We start from the raw sequence: 24,724 nt of genomic DNA on the forward strand, positions 1-24,724 counted from the left end.
TTTTATCTCATGCTTCAGGAAAATAAAACTTAGACATGTGGCATTATTGATATTCCTTGATTTCCAACTATGTGTAGTAAAAAAAAAGCATTTGTCTCTACAACTTGTTTGCCCGTGGCTTTGCTACCCTTCTCTTCATCTACCTGACCTCCTCAGGAAGCTCTTGGAGACAGTTTCCTCACTTCTTAATTTCTTGCTGTTGGCTATTTTAGTATCTGCCTGAGGGGATAACAGCAAAGTTAAGGATCATGTTGCAGTTGTCAAGGCTTGCAGTCACTGTAGGAAGGCAGTGGATACAGCAGAGAAGGTGCATGTGAGGTGGGAGATAGGATCTCCTGGTTACAAGAAGTTGCTGAGTCATCCATATTAGCTGTTGCTCATTAACAAAATGTCTCAAGCAAAACTATCAAAGATAATGGAGTCCTGTGACCACCATATCTTTCTGAAATAACATCACTGTACATTAATTCTAATTTTGATTTTCTCCATTTGCTTCCGGCTTTTTTTTTTAAGGGTAAAGCTGAAGGGTGAAATTATATAATAAATTGCATCTGCATTACTCTTTTTAAATAAGCTAATGCTTTAAAAATCGAGCTACTTTTCCTTCCATTTTTAAATTTTGTAAGTGCTGTGTTCCAGACCTTTCTATTAAGCAAAGTGTTTTCATCTGAGTCTTAAATAATTTAAACATCTCTTTTCTGAAATATATTCCTTTCCAGGAAGAATTTTTGTCAATTTTATGCCCTCTTGAAAAGACAATAAATGAAACGGAAAAAAACATTTTCTTATTCCATGCACACTGTTACAAGAGAAGCAAAAAAGACAAGCAACAGTAATAGTCTCCATTTGACAGCAGGCACACACTGAGAAAAATCTCTAATATCATTATTTGTCATCTTAGCATCCCTCGTAACTCAAATGAAGTTAAAAATAAAGTGATAAACAGCAGACAGTTCTCATTCCAAACTGATGTGAAGGAGGATGTTGTGCTCGTTGATGTCTGAAGCCAGCCTGGCTTCAGCTAGCACTTCTTCCCCCAGGAGAAAAGGAACTTGGAGCCCTGATATCAGCACCCCAATATTGGAGACAGAAAAGTGAGCACTGCACATGTTCTCCATGTGAATACTTCTTGGTTTTAATGTAGGCCCAGGCACCTGCTCTGACATGCCAGCAGTTTGTCCTTTCCTTTCCTTGAACAGGGGACATTTTATTTTCATTTTCCAGCAAGTACACCAAAGGCAGTGGCCAAAGAAGCTAGTATAGGACAGTTCTGGAAACTGCTGGTATCAGTCTGTGGCAGAACTTAATGAGTTGCAAGTGCTCTTCCTGAAGAAGAGGAGCTGCAAAGCAGAGGGAAGGTAATGTAGCAGCAATGACACAGTAGCCTGCATGACATACCTTCTCTTGGTAAAGCCTCGTCTTTCCACAGATCAGACTGTGAAGGTATCTACTCCAACATCCTTAGATTTCTCCTGGTCTGTTAGTCAGAAAAATGAGGTGATGTATATTGTTGTTTCATGGAATCCTATTAAGCTTCTTATTAGACAGAGGTGCAGAACAAGATGAAATGAGAAGGATATTGACACACAAATTAGTTTTCCAGCTAACTGGTACTACTAGTTATTTCTTCATTCTATAAAACGTGAAGGAGATCAGCAGAGTCAGATCAAATGTAAACATTTGGAAACAAATGTAAACAGATGGAAATAGATTTCTATGAAGCATGTCATGCTATGACACCATCAGCTCCTCGTCATTGGATTGTACATATCCAGTACACTGAGGAATTCCTGGGTGGTGAGCAGCCCATTCTAGTCTCCAGCCCTTCACAGATGATATAACTGCCCACTCACTGACTTAAGCGGATGCAGAACAACTCGTAGGACTGCAAGATGCCTTCTTGTTGGCCAGTGGTATGACCTTGTGCCTACATGCTCCGCTGTAATGACTCTCTAGCCCATACTCTCCCTGGAAAGCATTGCAGTGAACTGAATCGCTTTTAGTCCACAATGACACTTCAGGAGCATGACATAAAAGAAAGAGATGCCATACAGCTATTGATGCTCCAATAAAGAGGAGACGAATACAACCTCTAGGTATTACATAAGATATTCTGTTTCTTCAGATAGAAGGACATGATAATATTCAAGTATGATACTGATGCTTCATTTAATTAGGAAGTAATGCTATTTCTAGAATAGTTAAGTAACATTTGTGAAAGAAACTTAAGGCCAGAAGGGTGAAAACTGACTAAAAGAGTGCCTAGAAAAATGAAAAGGGCTGATGTTCATCTCTGTTTGAGATTCACTGGCTTCCGACACAAGAACTCACCACCAAGAAGGTGAGAGCATGTGTAACCTCAGCAGTGTGTGGTTGTGGCTACTTAATGGTATCACTGTGGTAAGAGCTAATTGGCTGCAGTGTCAGCAAACTGGCTGCATATGGCAGGGAGAACGCAGGGCTTGCCATACCACCCTGACTTTCAGGCTGGTGGCAGGCAGAACTGTTAACATGGCTTTCCCTTTGCTCTCAGTGTAGATTGTGTGCTATCCTATAAATAAGACTGACTACCAGTTAAGTTATGTTTGTCTTAAGAATGGTATGTACTTCTGAAAACCCTACTTAATGGGCAGGGAAGATTAAGAAGCTACCACACAAAATCTGATAGAAATACAAGTAAACCCAAACAAGTCACTAAAAATGGCAAAATGATGCTGAATAGGAGCTTATTTTATCCTGTTAAGAGTCTGAGGTAACCTATGGCATTATGAGCCAACAGTGATCGAAGGAGAACAACCTATCCCCTCAGGAAGCATGAGATTCAGGTTTGTTTTTTTTCAAAAATACCAAGTTGTTGAAGTTTCCCTTACTGTACAAACAAAATCCAAACATCTTCTAATGACCACATCAAAGCAGGACAAAAATAAGTCTGATTTCTGAGAAATTAGGAGTTTTCTGGGGCACAGCAACTGGACTTTTGTCAGCAGAAACTCTGAATAGGAATCTGCTCCCTTCTTCTTCTAAGTATCTCCCATGAAAAGCTCTGTGGGTTTACACTTCTGTCCTAATCAGAGACAAAGTTATACCAGGAGTCATCCAGTAGAATGGCCATGCATATCCAAGCAAAAACAAGTCATGTAAGAATCTTACAGGGTTTGTTTAGCATGAAACATGATTACAAAGAAGACGGACTGGGTTTGGAAGACATACTGGAAATACTAGTCACTCTGGGTAAAGGACCCAACCTTTGATGGCAGGCAGATGATGAAGTTTGGATCATTTGCAACTCCAACAAAAGCCTGCCACATCCTCTGCTGCCTGTACTCCAACAGAATGTTCCCTTTGTGCTGCCACAATCTACTTTCATACTAAGACTTCCAAGGGGACTTCTGGTTCTTATTACCATTTGGTGCTTTCCAAATTCTGACCATGCTCACAAATACTGCGTGCAAAAGGAAACAGAAGCTGGTGATGATTGAAGCATCTTCCATTTGCAAACAGCTATGCATTTTATTACATCTATCATTACATCATTTTACAGCACCTCAGTGTTTGGACCTCTCTGAGAAATGAATAAATAGTTGGCACCATCTCTAGACATTGGTGTGGTGGGCTTTCCTGTTTTTTTGCCAAAAGATATTTCTCCAACAAAGAGAATTATCAAGAAATAATATGCTGCTGGATATAAGCCAAAACAAAATGTTTTCCTGCTAGAAAAAACATAAGTCATCAAAAATGAAAGAGGACAGAAAATCACTATACTTACTATATGCCGTGCTGCAAACACTCCATCAACTATTGCACAACAGAATGCTGCTACCACGCCAAAGCTGATAAACACGATGGAGGCTACTAACTGAGAAGAGAAAAACAGAATAAGAAATGTTTTCAGTATAATTAAGTATAACATTTTACTATTTTTTCTAGTATTTTAGATGACTTTTTTGCCTGCTGTAACTTCATATTTATGTGGTTGACTGCCAATCATAGAGTAAAAAAAAAAAGCAGAAATTCTTAATGCTGAGTTGACAAATAAGTTTAAAACTAAGAAAACTAGCTCAGCTGTTAAGAGTTATTAGATTCAGCACAGATTTCTTCTAAATTAACTCATTTAATAAAATAGCAGCAGTATCTGCAAGGAGCACAGCAAAAAGCAGTGTTCCTGTTCACATCAGTCTCTAGAGTGGCAGCAATTCACATGCACTGATAAAGGCATTATAAGAAGTTCATACCTAGTGTGTGAACATAGTGTACAATGCCACAACAAAACCACAGCTGGCTTTATTATGCAACTCGGACTCCTAGAACTAGCATCTCCAGAAGGGCTGTGCCTCTCAGCCTATCCCTCATTTTCAGTGTTGGCACAGCATGGCACAGCCCAGCCCAGCAAAGCTTCGCCCTGTGCCACAACTACAGCACAAACACTGCTCTGTCCTTATTAGCCAGCCAACTTTGTTCATGAAGTGTTATTAATCCTTTACCAACAGGACTCTAGATGACTTAACACTTGACCACTCCTTTACCAACAGCCAATAGATATGTGATCTGTTAGTGCCTCAACAGGTGTTTTCCCATTAAAACTTCAGGCTCTCAAGTCCAAAATTCATTGCAGGTCAACACAAACGTCTTGAAAGTACTTCAGCAGCTATGGATGTCCTTAGCATGGCTCTAGCCTGAGTGTTAAGAGCATGTACAAAACACTTATCTGAATTACCTAAGTACTGTTTTTGCACGCCTAGACCCTGTAACATACCACAAGACCTCGCACAAAAAAAAAAAAGAAGACTCTTTTGCATGTGTTATGCCAAAAAGCAGTATAAATTCAACAGTGCCAATAGGGGACATGGCACTGGTGTTTTTCTCAGGAAAATGCATATTGGGCAAATAAGAAATTACAACCATAGAAGTCCATAATATTAAGCATACAGGTCAAAGCAATATTAACATTTGGATGTTGGAGTTTTCAGTAAATCAGCAAAAAAGTACAGCTTACTTAAAAGCAGAAGGCTAAAAAAATATCACAGCTTCTGAATGCTTTCTGATAAACCATTTTATTCTTTTGTTTGCTCAAGATCATGGTTTGTAATCACAGGTGGTATGGAGTGATCACAGGTATTGTGATCTGAATCCTTGGCATGGGGAAGAAATGTGCACACAGAAGTGCCTGAGGCTGACTGCACTGGCTGATGTTAACAACCTGCTGCACGTTGCCTGCAGCCAGCTCCATCCTGCAGTAGCAAGGCTGAAACCCTGAGAAACCACCGCATCACCTCTCAACCTCTGCTATCCCTTGGCTCTTGAGCATGGCAGAACATGCCTTATATCCAGCCATCTAAAGGTCTTGGAGTGAAACTCATAAGATCAATAAGGTTGTGGCTCTCTCTGGCTTCTGGCAGAGAGCTATTATTACCACTGCAGACTCATGGGCTCTGAGGCAGGAACATACTACAGAACTTGACTGAAAAAGCAGCAGTGTTTAAAGTCCAAATTAAGTCATTACTGTCTGATATTCCTATCTTGTTTTTCAGGTCATAGAAGTCAGTCAAATAATTAGTGGGCTTAGCTGGATATTTCCACACTGCCTGAGTTCACGATAAATGTACTGGAAATTGACCTCCAAGTGGCTTTTCATTTCACACATAAGTAACTTATTTGATGATTTACTATCCCCAAACCAACATTTTTTATTCAATGAGAAAGCCTAAGTCACCTAATAAGAGTAAGCTGACCTTTCAGTTCCACCATACAGCTATAAGAGATCACATTAAAAAGTGCATGGTAAATTGTAGTATCTACAGTAGTAGGATTGACTTTGTGCTCTTCCATCATGGTGAGCATTTCTCCATTCAAGGAGCTGCATGAAAGTCAGAGGTTGTCAGCCAGGTTCTTATTCATGCCTGCCAGCAACCACTTCAGTGATTGGTCTCTGGAATTAAGAAGCTCACTTATTGACGGAAGCAATATTTATTACAAAGCAGTAGTGGCAGAATGTGCTTCCAACTCAGCTGGGGTACTTCTGACTTCAATTGACTTCCATGTGTTTCAGATAGATAAAAGAAGTACACAGAATCACAGAATGGCCAGGGTTGGGAGGCACCTCAAGGATCATGAATCTCCAACCCCCCTGCCACATGCAGGGCCACCAACATCCATGTTTAATACTAAACCAGGCTGGCCAGGGCCCCATCCAATCTTGAACATCTCCAGGCATTGGGCATCCACAACCTCTCTGGACAGCCTGTTCCAGCACCTCACCACTCTCTCTGTAAAGAACTTTCCCCTGACATCCAACCTAAATCTTCCCTCCCTCAACTTAAAACAATTTAAAACAATTTGCCCTTGTCCTGCTGTTATCCACCCTTTCAAAGAGTTGAACAGATTTATATTCTTCCTCAAGCCTTCTGTTGCTTACTGAGAATGCAATAAACACATAAACAAATTATAAATTGAATTTCTTTTCAAAAATGCAGCCGAGACAGCCAAATGGAGAGCTGCTGTAAATTCAAAAGCTAATTTTCTTGAGTGGTGGGTGATTGCTGGAGCTGTGAGTTTACTAAGCCTCTCTATGTCAAGAAAGAAAAGCAGCACTCTTCATTTCTATACAGAGAATCTTGTTGATAGATAGGGGAGCACTTTAAAAAAAAAAAACTGATCCATCTCATCATTACATCTCCATTTTTAACAGCAGTATGCCTTGCCTGGAAAACTATTCATTATTCATAATTATCTATTTTAGCAGTTATTCAAGAAACAGTTTAGATCTTGCTGTTATATTGCTGTGCAAACTTCTCTACACCTGTGGTTACTGGAACATGTTTGCTCTTGGTCCATGTACACAATTCAATTATATGATTACTTACAAAGGAAACATGAAATCAGTTACTAACCAGTGAAAACTGGCCTATGTGGGTCTAATAATCCAAACCAAAGGCCAGATGTGTTTCAGTAAAAGGGAGAACAAAATAACACTTAGAATTTTCACTTTTGCACATGCTATTAAACAAAGAATAGCTACCTTCAGTCACGTCACAGAAATACGAAAACACTCAAAAATGCCAAACTAGTGAAAGGTTGGACTGCTAAATCCTCACATGCCACCTTCTTTGAGAAGAGGTGTGTGTATTTTATTGCAAAAAATGTACCTGCATTGGATAACCTCTTGTCCTTCAGCAAACACAAAGCACATTCATTCACTGTCCTGTGCAAGTAAGCCTGCTGAAGAAACTGTGCCAGGGCCAGCCCCTGGACATGGAACTGATGTAGCCACACTAGCTGCAGCCATGCACCCACTTGACTCAGACACCTTAAGTACCAAGGCACACTTTGTGCTGAATTAGACCTGGCTGAGATGCTATCACCTATGTGATACAATGAGACATGCAGCAGACACAGAAAATGATGTCAACCCTCAGAATAATCTAGAAGCTAGAACTTCACCAGCTGTTTTCAATATTCCTGTGAAACATTTCTGTGAGTTTCACTAGGTCCCAGATCATAGCTCTGGCAGATACCTGGTTTCTTCATAGCTCTGTTAGTCCCTACCTGCTTTCAGACAAAAAGTGTGACTGTTCAAATAACACGAATCACTTCTACCACCAAATGCCTTTTGAGGTGCCTCATCCTCTCAATCTAGACTGAGTAGATCTGAAACTTTAGAAAATATTTGGGTTTTTGTTTTCTAAATCACTTTGGTAGCAAATATAAGTTACATTGTATATAACAGACTCCCTTTGTTCATCCTAAATAGTTTTTTCACTGCACAGCCTTCAAGCTCTCCAAGCATTCTGCTCTACAGCAAGTCTCTCTGTGACTTTTTTCCAGACAATTACTCTCATCAATGTAAACTGAGAAGCACTGTTACCCAAAGCCTTTTCCTCCGAGAAGTGAGACCTTTCAAAAGGCTCTGCCACATGCAGCTTCAAACAAACATATCTGGAAAAGACAGGCACATGCCAGTTGTAGGCTGGCAGTACATTCTCAAAAATAAAGTTTACTTTGTGGAGCTTTTCACTGGTTTGATTTCCCTATGTCTCCAACCTCAGAACTTAGTAGAGGCTTAAAGAAAATTGCTGTACATTTTTTCTGTACATTGAAGATGAAACTCTAAGAACAAATGTTTACAAAAACTATGTCACAGATGCAAAACAGACAGCGACTTTTCACATGCGGCACAATCTCAGCCAGGAACTGCATCTGTGATGGCACCTTAATAAGGCTATAGATTAATATTAAATGCAAAGCTAAGATGAGAAAACTCATTGCATTGCACTTGAGATGCTACTATCAACTAAGTGCTGCCTGTGTTGTGAAGTGAGAGGCCATAAAAGTACTTCCAATTGTGATTTGGAAAATTCTCTTATTGGTAGCTCACCTCCTCCCACAGTTGCCACTTGATTCCCCTGCTCTTAGGAAAGAAGCTTTTCTTCTGTGATCAAAATTAAGCTCAGGCAAGGCTCTTACATGGGTTTTCACAATTGGGCCAGTTAGGTTTCTCACTACAGGAGGTGATGTGCTTCACAAATTACGGCCTGCCAACCTATTCTTTCCAAAGGTTAATGCTTCAGTAATAGCACTGCTGTAATTCAGACTCACCTGGAGGGCTGTCACACCACAGGAGAATAGGATTATCATGTTCATTATTCATTAATGCCACTTCCAGTCATAGTACTAGTTACAATGACACAAATTCCTAATGATGACAGACTTTTCTGACAGCCTAAATAACAGCTGAAAAACTATTTCCCAGACTGACTTGAAGATGAAGGAGGTGAGAAAAAGAACACAGTAAATGTCTGTGTCTTAAGAGCACCAGCGCTGTTACAGTTCTGGAAGATAAGAGCTGGAGCTCGGATCTCATCCACGAATGTAATTTACTCCCAAAGGCAAGACATCTAATAATGTAGCAAATGCCTAGAGTAGATACTTGTATTATAGATACTTGTATTATCAGCAAGGTGAGACAACCATCATTGAAAACTTTCTGACAGACACTGTGCACATGATGCAGTCGAGTCTTGTGACTTTAGATCAAGTGGACAAGCTAGAGATCTATAGCCTTTCCCCATCATTGCTATTGAATTCATTAAATCCAGTAATACATTGTTGATTATCACAGATCTTTGACTGAGATTTCCTTCTCTCACTGCTAATTCTATCTCAGACTACAGAGCTGAGCTTATGCAGCTGCTCATGTGAAATGGTGTCTTGCTCTTCCATCCCTACTTTGATGCCCTAGTTTTCAGCCCTCTTTCCTGTTGCCTATCTCAAATCATAGAATCGTAGAATCATAGAATCGTAGAATCATAGAATCATAGAATCATAGAATCATAGAATCACAGAATGGCCTGGGTTGAAAAGGACCACAATGATCATCGATTTTCAACTGCTCTGCCATGGGCAGGGTCGCCAACCACCAGACCAGGCTGCCCAGAGCCACATCCAGCCTGGCCTTGAATGCCTCCAGGGATGGGGCATCCACAACCTCCTTGGGCAATCTGTTCCAGTCTGTCACCAAAGGGGTGCATGGTTGCATACAAGCTTCTGTGCTTGCCTGAAGACACAGCAAGCCACTTTCTAGGTGGAAAGCTGTTCCCCAAAGTGAATTAAATCAGGTAACTACAAAGGGAGAAAAGGGATGTTTTAGCTGTAATGAATCAATGATAAGGGCTGGATCTGTTGTGCTGTTTGTGATCAAGAAGACTCTCAGGTTTTCCTGCCTGAGAAGAAATTCACTGTTTTCCAGTACTGTGTCAGGGATAATTAGAAAAAATAGCAACATGAAAAGGCCAGTTGGTGGAACACAGGGAAAGGAAAGATCCCATGAGAAATTTAAGCAAATTCACATGCACAAAAGGGCAGAATTAATTAGATAAACAAATGTTGATACAGAACACATAAACTGCGTTAGAGATATCAATTATGTCAAGGAGAAAAAAAGCAACAAGATCAAAACCCACTTTCAAAATAAAGCCAGCACTTCCATTCAGAAAATATTTCTTCTTTTCTTGCTCAGTGTCCTGAAGGGCAGAATAGTAAAAGGCAGAATTCTTGACATCATCTTCTACTCCTTCAATACAGTTAATTTGTGCCCTATGCAGGCACAGTTAATGCATATTGCTTTTTCTTAATCTCCTCCAGTGGTATTGTTGCTCAGCTTGTGCAGATAATTCATTAATTACTCAAGTCCCAATGGTAAAAGACTACAGGAGCATCCATGGTCAGGAAATGTGCAAGAGGGTGACTTAACACTCCCAGCTCTCCTCCAGCCCACAAGGGCTTGTGTAGCACAGCTGAGTAACACAGAAGGAAGGAAGCACAGACATCTAAGACTGCTTATTGCAGCTCCTCCTATCACACAGAGAGATCCTGAGGACAGGGTAAGTTTATTTACTGGTCAGGTAAACAAACTCCTTGAGTTATTGGGAACTTGTGACATTTGCTGTGACAGTTATGGGGATGGGAGGAATTAGCATCTGATCATATTGATAGCATGCTCAGCATTGTGTAATGGATGTGCTGGGTCAGCACAGCAGGAGATGGCCTAAACAGCCCAGCTCCATGGAGCAATGTACTTCATGACCATGCGTTCTGACTGCCACACCAGCCCTCATCCCTCTGAGATCTGGGACATTCCATACTGGGCACAGCAGAACAACCCAACACCACGTAGTACCAGCACCTGGGCCCTTAGAGACAGGAGAAAGAGAGATGTGCCATGCTTCATGATGTGGAAACTGAGATGGCAACCAGCAGGCCACATGTTGCTCTCGGTACATGAGGCCTGAGGGAAGCGTCCGCACAGTGTTCTTTCCAAGTATGTGCACACATCCTCTCTAGATCAATGCATATTTACAAACAGTTACCTGAGTCACTAGGCAGTACTACTGCTGTTTTACGTCTGTCTCTACTATTGACACTGGATTCTCTGCTGCAGATACTCATGGATACCTCTGTATGCGCTCAATGACTTTTTCCTAGCAAATCTCCCTGCACACTTTGACTTACTAGGTGTTTAGCTGGCTTTGGTTCAGTTTCCTTCAGCTACATGCTTTCTAAATGAGTTTTTTATTGTTATGCAACTTATTTTTCCATCACTTTTGACTTAATAGTTCTCATCATCTAACATACTGGCACCTCTGTTTGAGAAGCATCCATTTATTATTACTTCTGCATCCCTCAGCATGTTTCTTGCTGTCTCCCTATCTCCACTAATCTTAAGTTACTGTTTTTATTTCAAAATTATGGAGCCCACTTTTATGGCATCTTCACCACTGCTTTGTCAAACACGGATAAAATTTCATCACCACAAGTGTATCAGCCATTCCCAAGCAGCTCTCTTTGCTTGTCGTTTCTCTTTAGGGTGTGAAAACCCATACACCAAACCAACGCCTTAATACCACTGTTAAAGTTCCTCACAAGGCTTTCCCAGCCATCTGTGCACACACATCTCTCCCATTCTCCTATATTCCCCCTGCAGCCCGCAGTTGCTGTGCTACCCTTGCTCTTTTAGAGATTGAGCACTTTAACTCTTTTGCAACTCCAGTCATCTAGAAAAAAGTAATGGAAACATTCTGCCTTAAAACTGTATTGTCCAAATAAAAACTCAGTTCTCTGTATGGCTAACTCAGTTCCCTAGTCTAGGTCTCTCATGTGGTTTCACCCTCCAGAAGTGCTTCTTGAATGAAGCCATTATTTATACCAATCCACTTTCCCCTAATCTTTCTGTAACGTATCCTGTCTGTTAACTTTTAATTCGAAGATACAGTTTCTGCGACAGATGCTATACAAAGTAAAGATGATTTTTCCCATATGAAAGAATGGTGTGAATTCAATCAGCCATTATGAAACATGAAACAAAGTTGTTAATGTATTTTTCATTCTCTCAGAATCTAATGTCAGCTACAAACCAGATCTAAAACAGCCAGAAAACTATTTTAAATTGTTTTGTGGGCAAATGTTTGCTAGAATGACCAAGTGAATGAAATCAACCTCCATCAAGCAATTTTACATGCACTTAGACTTTAAAACTGGAGTCACTGTTACATTGCAGTCAGAGAATGACTTCGATGTATGTGTAAATAAAGAGCACATAATAAATTCAAGATAATTCATTCATAATGAATAAATGCTTGTCTTGGCTCAGTTAAAATTATCATCACTGCTGATGCAATATCTCTCAGATCTGCTGAAGTGTCAGGACAGGCCCAGCTACTGGACTCCAGAAGATTTTGCTGAACCAGTGTCAGATGAAAGGCAGAACTGCACTTGCTTCACTTTTTCCAAGACAAAAAGCAGAAGGCAATTTAAAATAGTATTTTTAATCTCAGTGGGGTTGTTTTATTATTGGTGCTCTTTTATACCTCCCATAGCATACGAAGATCACTGTTCACACAGGGTGTGAAGTCTCAATACATATTTCTGAAAGAGGAATGTTGCAGTGCACCATGCAAGGTGAAGCACTAGTTCTTACATGGACTACTGGGTGAAACAGAGAGTGTTGTTTGTATGTGGTGGAGCTGCTAAGAAAGTTCCCCTAAGGGATGGATTTCATCATTCCTAACTCCAGCTACTTATAAGCACTTACTTCAGCTACTCATCTCTGCTCCTCTGTAGCCAACAGAGGGCCAGGCACTTGCAGAAACTTTCTACATCTATTGCAGGAGGGGATTAATCACCTTCTGAAGGAATGTCTTTTTTCCACTGGCTAGAGAGGAAGCCTAGATGAGGAAGTATCCATGCTGCCAAAATCAATATCTTGTCAATACTTCTTCCATTCTCTTGATTCTGGCTGCTCTGACTTATATTTTCTCTTCTCCACATCACTACTTTTCCTCAGTCATTTGCCTGGGATAGTGGAGTTAGATGGGTAATATTGAAAGAGAGGAGGATGCCTTGGATTTGATGATGACAGAATAATATAATACAGAAAACAACAACATAAACACAATGTGGAACCAGCTTAAGCAAGCTTTAATCCAGTAGGAACTTCAGACTTGTAAGAATTTGAGCATCAGCAAAAGCACTTATTTAAGAATGGCTAAATAGGGTTACAAATTTAGGATAAATTACATAGACAAGAAGCAAAAATTAAATATAGCATTAAAGTAGACAGGAATAAAAGTGAAATAAATGTAGATTCACCGATTAGCAGTGCTAACTATAGGAATCTATCAGATATTTCTTTACATGGATGCTCCTGATTATTGATACTGATTAAAGAGGAACAAGTTCATTTCATCACTTAAACAGAGGCAGCTGTTCAGAGCAGTATGAAAACAATAAAATAGAAATAAATAGCATGCTGTATATCATAAGACCTTGTGCTCCCTGTTGAAATGTGATGAACTGACATGGATCAAGACTACTATGGCTGGCACTGTTTAGCAGTACATACTTAACACCAAAAACTGTTTTTATAAATCCGCTTTCACATTATAGTGACTGCACTGTTTTCTAAGACATGCATTCTGTTTATCAGAAATGCATTACAATCAAATTATAAATTTTCATGTAGTGAAGTTCTGCCTGCTGTGCCTAGAAGATTGTATCTGGCCAGCTGGGATACTCATCTATTTAATTTTTCAAACAGAGGATCAGAAACTGTTTGTCTTTTTTTCTGGACATATCTCAACTTATCATCCATGCACACATTAACATTTATCTAAGATTCCTTACCAAAACTCTTTTTATCCCCCATCGCTTGCTTGCTTGGGAAAGTAATGAATTTCCCTGTTGTTCCACAAACACATTTAATGGGTCATAAAGTTTACTTCATCTCAGCTGTGTGACTGTAATGCTTTTATTACATAAACAGCATGAGAAAACAAACTGGCAGAGGAAAAAAAAAAAACATTATCCTGTTATGTCCTTAATTCTGCACACTGTTTCTAAGCACAGATCTTACAGGACTACATCCCTAAAAACTTCCATTTAACAAGATGGAGGATTTAAACTGAATTGGCAACTTAAGTCTCAGACTCAAAAAAAAACAGTGCAAACCCTAAGAAATTACAGTGTTGAGAATAAACTGTGCTGGTGCATGTATATATGTATATATTTATATATGTTCACACACATACAAATACACATACATGTATATGTACATACTTGTATCTGTACAATAAAAGCTTCCAGAAGCAAACTGAAGCCATTATGGTTGCCAAGAAAGCTCTCCAAATGGAAATCAAAGTATCTCTATCTCACATGTTCCTCCTTTGTAATAAATTTAGCATTTCCTTCTGCCAAAGACAACAGTAAACATAGTAGTTTCTTTCTGATCTAGAGTCTGATCTACCACCATGTTGTGTCACTTGATATCAAAGATGAGTAAGACCCGGGACAGGTACAATGAACAGACTGGCCTAGTGGCAGATGAGAGGGAAATAACTACCATACTGTGCTGCAGCTAGATGCAATTGGTGGAATATCTGTTTCGTATGCAGTAACTGGCCTGGAGCTGCAATGTAGCATCCCGGTCTCTCTCCCCAAGCCTGTGGTTCCTGTTATCAGAAATATGTGGTTAGCAGACAAGATGAACTGCCAACAGCCTCTGCGTATTTAGGCATTTCAGATCAATTACCCAGCATCTAAATAGGGTTCTACTGCTGTCTTGTCACATTTTTATAGCTGCATTGGAGCAAAAGAGATTGTGTGGGTGGAATAGAAGATGAATGGAAAGCAGCTGAGACCACAGAGCAGTGGTCGGTGGATGCGCATCCGGGTGGGACCTGTGTTCCTCAGGGTGCCCCTGTTGGTGTCAGGGCTGTTGGATATCTTCTCTAAGCCCTGAGTAAGGGCCCAGGGTGCACCCTGAGCAAGTTCACTGAGGACACCACGGCAGGGAGCAGCAGTCAACCACAGCTCTGCAGATATTCAGTCCACATGTAACATAATAAACCTGAAATAACTTTGAAGTTGCCCCTGCTTTAAGCAACTAGTTGAACCAGAGGCACCTTTGAACTTAAATTCTCTTATTCTGCCAAAACACTGCAAATGGGGAAAAAAATAGCAGAAAATACTGCCCCATACTCAACATTCAAAATGAGCAAATGCTTCAAATAATACTGACTCATTCAAACCTTAGAGAAGACAAGAGGAGTTATAAAATATGACTTTGATGTCTATGCTGTAGTTGTATATTTATATTTATTATATATTGGAAATCATCATTTTTAATGCACAAGGTCAAAGAATGGCATAAAAAAAATTCTAACATATTTTAACTTAGTCCTTCATTCTTGAAATACTTAATACTAATAAAAATATCTCATAACATACTAAATAAAATAGAATATAAGTAACTTTCCTACTACTTACATTTTTATTGCCTATATAGTTTCCCTTTTCTAATTTCACTTGCCTTCACTTTGGAAGGTGCTTTCACACAGACACACATCTGTCCTCCTCCTTTTCAGCTGAATTAACTGAGCCTTCAGAACATCTCCAGTTATTTGCCTTACTTCTACATATGAATTTTCCTTCATGACAAGGAATAATGGGGATTTCCCAGAACTACCATGGATGGACAACATGCAAAATCCTTCTCCAATAGTACTAAAAAGGGGTTACAAAGCAGCTTCCTGCCAAATAAGGTAGCTAACATTGAAGACTGCACCATGTTTATAGCATAAAAGGAGACTGGACAGTCTACATACAGGCTGCCCTGCTCTAAAACTGTGCAGTTACCGTACAATACCTTTCGTGATCTCCTCAGGATTATAGAGGACAAATATAACTGTCACTTAACATGGGATTATTTTTACTACTCTTTTGCTACCTAAAACTCAATAGTCTAGTCTAAATCACCTTTGAAGGCTCCTTCCAGGACCTAAGGAGAGAAGGAGATGCCTCTAAAGGGCACCTCATGACAGCAGTCCAGGAGCTAAACATAAGAGACAAGGAAGATGTTAGTGCTCTATGAAAGAAGTTCTCAAGGAATAAGCTGCCTGAATTTATCAGCTAATAAAATACTGTTATATTATGAAAGAAATGCAGATATTTAAAAAAGAGCTATCACAGGATCACAGAATGGCCAGGGCTGGGAGGGACCTCAAGGTTCATGAATCTCCAACCCCCCTGCCACAGGCAGGGCCACCAACCTCCACATTTAATACTAGACCTGGCTGTCCAGGGCAGCTTGAGTTCCAGCAAGACTTACTACTTCAGTAATGAAAATGATCTGCATTTCCACTGGCACTACAGCAAGGACTTATTCCATGTATTTGTGAAGTCTACAGAATTTTAATGGTATTTCTCTTCATGTAAACTTGATGCTTTAATTAGCTTAATATGTGGTATGGAATCTGTCAGCAATTAGCATCTCACTAAAGTCTGCACTAAAGCCAGCTTCTTTCAGGATGTTCAATTGGCAAGAAAAACAAGAAGCATTGTTTGTCTGAACAGAGCAGAGTAGGTATCCTCACTAATCATTTTTTTACATACATTTTACTAATTTGTGCCTACCAACACAAACCCTTCCCTACCTCTGTATCTAATTTTAGCATCTTGTTTTCTAATCAGAAATACATTGTACTGTATTGTGAGGAGATGGCAGGCAAGCAATCAAATAAGCAAGGATACTTCATGTCATATAATCAGCTACATTTGATTTAAGTATTGTAGTATCTTCCACACATCCATCTGGACTATACACCTTTGGAACGTAGCTATGCTCTGTTCTTTAAACCATAGCCTGTTTTGCAGGGGACAAGGGAGGAAAAAGGGAACAGCAACACATTATGCTTTAATTTCTGCTGTTTGCTGGTTCTAAACATTCTGAATCAGTGCAAAGGCATCTTATCCTTAGTCAAAGGGGGATTTTATTCTACTGGTGCCAAGCTCTGCATAACAGAAGCAAGCATGAATGCTGAGAGCTCAAGTGAAATCATGCTAGTCAATGAGGCAGAGCCTGATTCTGCAAGTAGCAGTTCCTTTAAATTAAAGGTTATATCTTGGTCAGCACATTGAAGTCCCACTGTGACTCTAGAATGTCAAGAACAAGGTCAAAGAAGTGCAGCATTATTAATGTTGTGTTTTAAGACCAACCCATTGTCCATTCTGCCTAAGTGTGCTTTCATTCTTTCTCAAACTCCATGTTTACATTTATTGACTGCTGGATTTTTGCTGGACTAGCTCTGCTAACATTACGTATTTCATACTGCACTTAGCATTTCATCAACCATGAAAAAAATCAGACTTACAAAGGGCAGATCACAAATAAATACAAACTCAAGATAAAAAGAGAAACAGATTTATGGAGAAAACATCAATTAGAAACAGGTGTGTTTTTTTTTCTTCTAATGTAACTGAACCCACTTTAATTTTCGACTAAAAAAAAACCAGCAAGAATGAAGTATTTATTCATTACAGGGGCCAAAAAACTGTCAGAGCTACACTGGGTTAAATTCAAGTTACACAGAAGTAACTGTTAAAGGAATTCCAGTTAAAAAAGAAGTAACTGAGTAAATAATTCCTTTTCCTCCATGCCCTCTTTTGTTGTGATGCAATAAATAGAAATTTGAGTTACCAGAATATGATTTTTTCTATTACATTTCTATGCTTATCTAAGTATTTACAGATTATTGATGCCTGCAAATTTGTTTAAGCTGCCCTTAACCTTTTCAATTATATGTATTCAGCTACACTCCAGGGAATAATTGCTGCCCTCAGTTGTAGTATGATGTAAACCCTTTCCAACTCATTTCTGAAACATGTGAAAGCAAGCAACTCAGCCTTAGCTGGACAGTGTTAAAGGCTTTGCCTACTGTGGGTGATACTCAGAACAAGCATCATTAAACTTTCTAGTTATTTTCTTGGTCTGTTCACTAACAAAACAGTATTTCAACAGCCAGATCATAACTGTTATTAATAGAAAGCTGTTTTCCTTGTTCCATGCTGGGAAATGCAAACGGGCTCTAGGACCAAAAATACTGGATTTATCCCCTCTCCTTGTGCAAACGATACAACACACTGAGTCTTATAAGCTTTGGCAGCATCTCATCCACCTTATTTCTTTTTATAAGCTATTTTACTTTCTGGTAAAGACAGAAGCAATGGAGAACTAAGAGGCAGGACAAAGGAAAAATGAAAGATAAAATAAACCTGAAATATTATAGTTGTTAGTAAAGTAGCATGAATGCTGTGGAAGACAGTGCTATTGTTATGTACCCTCTCTCTTTAGCTTGCAACTTGGAACCCTGGAGTTCATCCTTGTCTCCAATTTAGAAATAGAGAAAACTTCTTAAAAAAACAAATAAGCTGCTTTGTTACTAGCAAAATTAATGACTCCTGATCTGTTGCAGATTTATGTCTCACAGGGCACATTCCACTTGGAATCCTTAATTTTCCAGGGTGGAGAGCCAACACCATAGCATCAGAGGGTAACTAATTTACACTTCTTTTCTCTGCCCACCTGCATATTTTCATGAAACTTGAACTGCACATCTCTGGGGTCTCTACCTCCCTGCTGAATTTGCCTGAAATTGGTAGAGGAGTATTTGAAAGTATACCACTTAAACTTCCTAAAAATGCAAAAAAAACTCCAACCCTGATATTATGAAGTAAGTTTACCTACAAGTAATGAAATCAAGACGGGAATTACTAAGAAAGAAACAGGAAATCACAACAGACCACTTAAAAATTGTTAGTAAAATGTAAGGTACATCAATCATTTCTTCCTCTAAGCTTAACATCACTCTTTTGATTTATACCTGTGAAGGCTCTGCATTATTAAATGAATTGTAGTTCATAATGCTTAGCTGTAATCAGTCTACTGTAAAGTACACGTTGGACACGATTTTATTCAACCAAGATAGTGCTATTTTTTGCTGAGAGCAAGGAAACTCTTAAGACTTTCTGCAAATCCAGTCTGACACACCTTCCTTTACCCAGATGGCCCCAACGACTTTTCCTGACCTCCTCACATAAATAACAGCAAGGGGTTTGCAAGCCAAGCTAAATATAAAACAAACCACAAAGCAACATCATATCCTGTCTGATTTAGTCAGGGAATCTTGACAGCAAGATTCTTCTTTTCAACATGTAGATTTTTAGGAAAGCATTGTTGATTGAAACTTCTGTAGGATGAGATCGCCTCTTATGATAGAGCTGATCACTGGCACATTGATGCCCATCCATTTTGCCTCCCTCCCTATCCTTTTCTCTGTTACACAGTCCTGGTCAAACTCACACTCATCTGACCCTTCTCTGGGTCAACTCACTAAATCAACTGAAATTAATTGAGTTTAAAAAAAAACAACAACAGGTTTTTATTGCCAGAAGTGATGACCCCATAAATCATCCCTTGCTCGATACAGATAGAATCATGGTCACTTCATACTTCTCAGGTGCTTCTCAGAAAATGTGAAAAAAATGACTAATATTTTGGAGCATATTGGAGCAGTATTAAGTCAACTGAAAATCTCTGCTTTTTGTGTTTTTAAGACATCATGATACAAAAAATTAGAACAAAAAGTGACGTTGCTTACCATTTGTCTTCTGTTCTCTACCAGGTGGATGCCAACAATCCCTAGGAAAGATCCAAAGCCAAGCTAAGGTAAAGAACAAAACCAACAGAAACGTACAAGGTCAGCTTATTTGGTCAACATACTAAACCACAACAGTGATATCTGAGCAGGTCAATCATACCACTATTTGGGATGGGTCAGGGGAAAAGGTAAATATTATCACTGGACATAAATCATATAATGCAACAGGGAATGACCAGAAATCCAAATCTTCAATATTTCAGATTAAATCTTGTAATCTAATAAGGGAAAGCCTGTGAAAATATATGCTTTTATAACCTGGCTATTGTTACCATTATCACATATTGCTTTACAAATTGTAAAGCAAAAATTAAGTGAAGTGGGAGGAAAAAAACACTGACATTTAGCCCATACATCATTATCTTGGAAAAATGTAGAGCTTCAGGTAACAGGAAAGAGTTTTCCTCAAAAAATAGGTGCATGACTGCCACGTAAGTGACCCAAATTCATAATCCTACGTTGGGTTTCTTTGGTTTTAATGACTAAACACTATCACACAGAAAAAATCCCTGCTAAAATGCCAAAAAGACAAGTACCAGTTGCAACCATAACAGGAGAGAGGAGGAAAGGAAGGTAGAGTAAAGCAGCATTTGTTCTTGTCAGTGCTGCTCCAGAACCAGGTCGGCAGGAAAATGCCGCTCCGTATCAGGGGCCTGTGAAAGTTTGGAGAGATGGAAACTCCTTGCATTCTTGTCCAATGTGAGATAAAGTGGCTACAGGGAAACCAGCCTTTCATTCCAGCTTTCTGGCATCAGGATTCCCCTCAGGCTCTTGTTCATTTGAATAAAAGGAAGCTCTTTTGTGCCCCACAGGCAAGACTTAGTTGGCCAGAGGTTTAGAAACAGCCACAGCAGTGTTAGTGCCATTGGGCTTTCTCCTGCCTCTCTCTTCCTGCTTTGCCTGACTATATGATTCTTTGCAACCACCTCAGTCCCAACCCCATCACTTCCACATTCCTGGCTCCACTGTTTGCTACAGATGGCACTACTCTGCTTGGAGAAGCTCTCAACCATATCCTTAGCTCACAAACAATCACTCCATGGATGGAGCATGACTTTTCTGTTAAGGAATCTAAACCTCTTCCTGGTGCTAGCTTCAAAGTCTCTTTTTCAAGCCCAATTAAGTTTTTAAGGACTAAGCGTCCCAGCCAAGGGCTTGAGTGAGGCCCACGAACTCCTTGCTCTTATGCACAACTGCTCTCATCAGAAAGCAAATCTCCTGTAAGCACTTTAATATCTCACCAGGAACCCATGATTCTTCCTCAAAAGGCAAATGTAGGAAAAGGGATTTGTAATTGAGTGTTTTGGGAAGATTTATGTGAAAGGGAGGCACAAGTATGAAAAAACAAGTATGACTAAAAGAGAGTGGAAGAGTGTCTGAGCTGACTGCTGAATAAGAGTCTCGGAACTGTGAGCAAGGACACTGCATTCAGGGGACAGCAACTTTGTAAATTAACACAACTACATCAAAATGACAGCTGGTTCCAACACCAATTTTTCCATCAGAAGAGAAACCCATGCAGTCCCACTTAAGGCTTATAAAGGGGACACAGTGGAGCATTATTAGCCACATGCAGGAAAAAAAGAAAAAAAAAAACAGTAAATAAAGAACAATAGCAGTTAAATCAGAAGGCGTAGAACCACAGGGAGAGATCATATCATAAAACCACAGAATTACTGAGATTAGTTTAGTGTTATATTTGCTGCTTTTCTTGTGTGTTAAGATAATAAGCTGCTTGGTTTGGGAACTCTGGAAATTAGAGTCAGTATAATGACAGAGATATTTGGACTCTGCAATCTCCTATTTGAAAGATTATAAAAATAGAAAAGTAAAAAATACAAGCAGTAGTCACACATAAGTGATAAGAAGTACCTAAGTATAAACAGTGTTTATAAGGAAGCAAGGTTGAAGAACTTCCAGCCTGAAAGTTATTTTCTTACTGTTAATTCTATGAGAACTAGATCTTATTTTTAATTGAAACTGACACTGTCTGACCTCCTAAACTTCTTTGAGCCCAACAATTAAATAGGTAATGTGGAATTCACTTACCAAGCTCTAGCTATTTAGAAGTTTCAGATCAGGGCTATGCCAGTTTTCTAAGCTCCCTCTACTGCCCGTGGAGAAGAGGAGCACCTTTTGAGGGTTACTGAGCTCTGAAAGGTCTTCCATAGCCATCTGTCAGTGCTGCACTGGAGTCAGCAATCTCAAAAAACAGGGCAGGGACAGCAGAGCTCCTCTGATTTGGCCAGATATTGTACAAGGTTTGCAAAATATTTATACCAACTAACCACCACTCTTTCTCAGTTTTTTCAATAAGACAGCATGTGCACAAAAAGAATTCCAGATTTTAGGAAAACCAACAATCTTTTGAAGGGAAAATGTAATAATAAATATTTTGTTTTCAAAACATTCCGATATATCCCAGTTATTTTGAATATTAATATTCAAAATATTAATAAATATTAAAATTTAGTGTAGTATTTTATTTTTCTGGGTGAGCAGACACTGTTTTCTTTCTAAAAGAAACTAAATGCTGAAATAAATTTTTCTGAGCATATGAGTTTATGGCTTTTTACACTGACTCAACACAGCTTTCCAAATAAATTCCTTTCAAGGGAACAAATACAGAAAATGTGGCCTTCTAAAATACTTTAATTCAATTTACAGAAGATTTTTATCAGTATTAATATATCTATTTTAGTTTAATAAAAGGAAGAGTCATTCTTCTAAGATCTTATTATTGGAACTACTTTTTGTTCTATTTTTAAAACACCACTCCTTACAGATCATTATCCCAAAATTATCTTTCTGAAAGACCTATTCTCAACATTACACTAAGATGTAAGAGGACTTGCTTAAGAGGAATAGTTCTAACTCATAAGTTATTAATGGCAATGCAAAATGTATGCACAGTATTAAAAGATGAAATGCCCTCTTCTCTGGGAATTTCATTTCACAGAGAACAAGAACCTTGCAACACATCCATAGAATCATTGAATCACCAACGTTGGAGAAGACCTACAAGGTCATCTGGTCCAACCATCCACCTATCACCAATAGTTTTCCCAATAGTCCCCAAAAACAACATCTAAACATTCCTTGAACACCTTCAGGGTCGGTGACTCCACCACCTCCCTGGACAGCCTATTCCAGCACCTAACAACTCTTTCAGGAAAGTAGTATTTCCTAACATCCAACCTGAATCTTCCACGGTGCAACTTGAGTCCATTCTTCCTCATCCTATCACAAGTTACACCAGAGAAGAGGCTGACCCCAAGCTCATTACAGCCCCCATTTGGTAGTTACAGAGAGCAATAAGGTCACCCCTGAGCCTCCTCTTCTCCAAATTGAACAATCCCAGCTCCTTCAGCTGCTTCTCACAAGGCCTGTGCTCCAGACTCCTAAATCGGTACCTCTTTGATACCTACCTCTGTTCTTTTTTTTTACCTTACATCCTTTACCTCCTCTTGGCTGTCTAGGGGAGAGCAAATAAGGCATACAGACTATTTGCTGCCCTTGTTTTTCTTTTTTTCTAAAATTCAGTTCATTCACCTAAAAAAGCTATTCGTCTCCCAAAGTTTTCCACTTACAGATATGACCAATCACTTCTGAGATTAGAAAAAGCCATAGGGGCTGAACCAGCAAGGCCTCCCCAGAAGACACAGGAGCACTACAGAGTTAAACAGATGCAGCATAAGCCTCATGTCCAGTGCAGCTATATGTTTAAGTGGCCTGCTCCAAATGTAAAAACAAAACAAAGGATCTGGAAGGAGAACTTGTGCATGAGGACAGACACCAAGACTGTACAAGAAGATGTAGACTACTGGTAGACTCTAAGGAGAAGCTTCCATATGCCCATCAATAGCATTTTCCCTCCATTGGACCTAGCAGAATTCTTGGCATGTGGACAGAAGAGCAGTGACTCTTGGCACCATCAGAGTAGTAAAAATGCCTGTCATGTAATCACTTGTATGCCCACATTTGTAACAAATTATTGGGAAATCAGGCACTGCCTCCAGCACAGGTCAAGGAGTTCAGCATACTGCTGTGTGGTGCAAACGTGGTCCCTCTGTGTCCCCTGAAAGCCTCCCCTTCAGGGCAATTCAGTGTTTACTCCCCTACATAATCACACACTTGAACTAGATCAAAACAAATAAGCATCTTCTTTCTGTGAAATGCAACACAAATTATTTTCCTTTGTTTTCTTTTTATAAGTTATAGCTTCCTGTATTCAGCTGATATAGTTATCTAGTAGGTTTCTTTACTCACAATGATGCCTGGGTAGTAGCCTCCCACAGTAACATTTTCTGTTCTTGTTGTAGCTGCCAGACCTATGGTCAGTATGAAAATGGACACCACCAGTAGAGAGACTGTGAACCAAAGTGAAGTCTTCTTCCTTTTTGCAAATTGCCCTATAAAAAGTGGAGGAAGGGAGGAGGAAGAAAAGAGTTTTGAATTGCAAAAATTGTGGAACAAATGCAAAATAATCAACCATTTTCATTTGTTAAACTCTTCTGTTGTTAACCCACTGTTGTTCTCCCACTAGTACAAATGCTGGCAGACAACAGAGGGATTGAAGAAATACAGAGTTAGCTGGAACTCTACACAGCTTAATGCACACACATTAGGCACATGTACAAGATGAGCTTCTATTAAGCTGAACTGAATGTCAGGTGATGATAATTATGGCTTATTTTCTGTAATAATTAATTTGTTGTTCACATCCATATGTCAAAACCTGCAAGCCTTGTACAATGCTTACCTTTGTGAAGTTCCAATTTTAGTCTATCCTGGCAGAATATACAAATTTATATTTTAAACAAATTAGCATACTAAACAAGATCTACATAATATCACAAAAAAAAAAGAAAAAAAGAAAAAAAAGAATGTGGTGTTCATATTAATACTAAGGCAAGCAAAACAAACTATATTTCTGAAGCATATCTGATCTGATATCTAATCAGCTAATGACATATGGGACTACCATTTCTAGTAATAGCTGCTCAATTAAGTGCGTTCATTGAGAGGACATGGAAATTCTTCATTATCAATCTGTTCTTCACTAGGTGTATGGGTTTAAATAAAGCCAGTTCCGTTTCATCAAAGCCAGTTCAGAACTGAAAAGCAGATTTCACGTGTTACTCCACAAGTCAGCTACCCTTCCCACAAAGTAAAGTGAT

General features: G+C 39.3%; 1 protein-coding gene across 3 annotated transcripts in view; it reads right to left on the reverse strand.

Moving 5' to 3' along the window:
• The window catches only part of TMEM255B (transmembrane protein 255B), a 58,413-nt gene extending 34,385 nt beyond the window's left edge, over positions 1–24,028 (reverse strand). The window contains exons 1-3 of one of the 3 annotated variants that reach the window (XM_010728361.3): positions 23,814–24,028; positions 19,485–19,525; positions 3,767–3,856 (exon numbers count right to left, since the gene is read on the reverse strand). In XM_010728361.3, coding sequence (XP_010726663.1) covers positions 3,767–3,856; positions 19,485–19,487 — 93 coding nt within the window. In that variant the 5' untranslated portion in view covers positions 19,488–19,525; positions 23,814–24,028. Of the gene's footprint in view, positions 1–3,245; positions 3,342–3,766; positions 3,857–19,484; positions 19,548–23,813 lie in introns of those variants that run through there. The other 2 variants (XM_010728369.3, XM_019623461.2) reach the window with 2 other exon arrangements.
• Positions 24,029–24,724: the final 696 nt, after the last annotated feature.

The sequence above is a fragment of the Meleagris gallopavo genome, chromosome 1, assembly GCF_000146605.3.
Source record: "Meleagris gallopavo isolate NT-WF06-2002-E0010 breed Aviagen turkey brand Nicholas breeding stock chromosome 1, Turkey_5.1, whole genome shotgun sequence".
Lineage (NCBI taxonomy): Eukaryota > Metazoa > Chordata > Aves > Galliformes > Phasianidae > Meleagris > Meleagris gallopavo.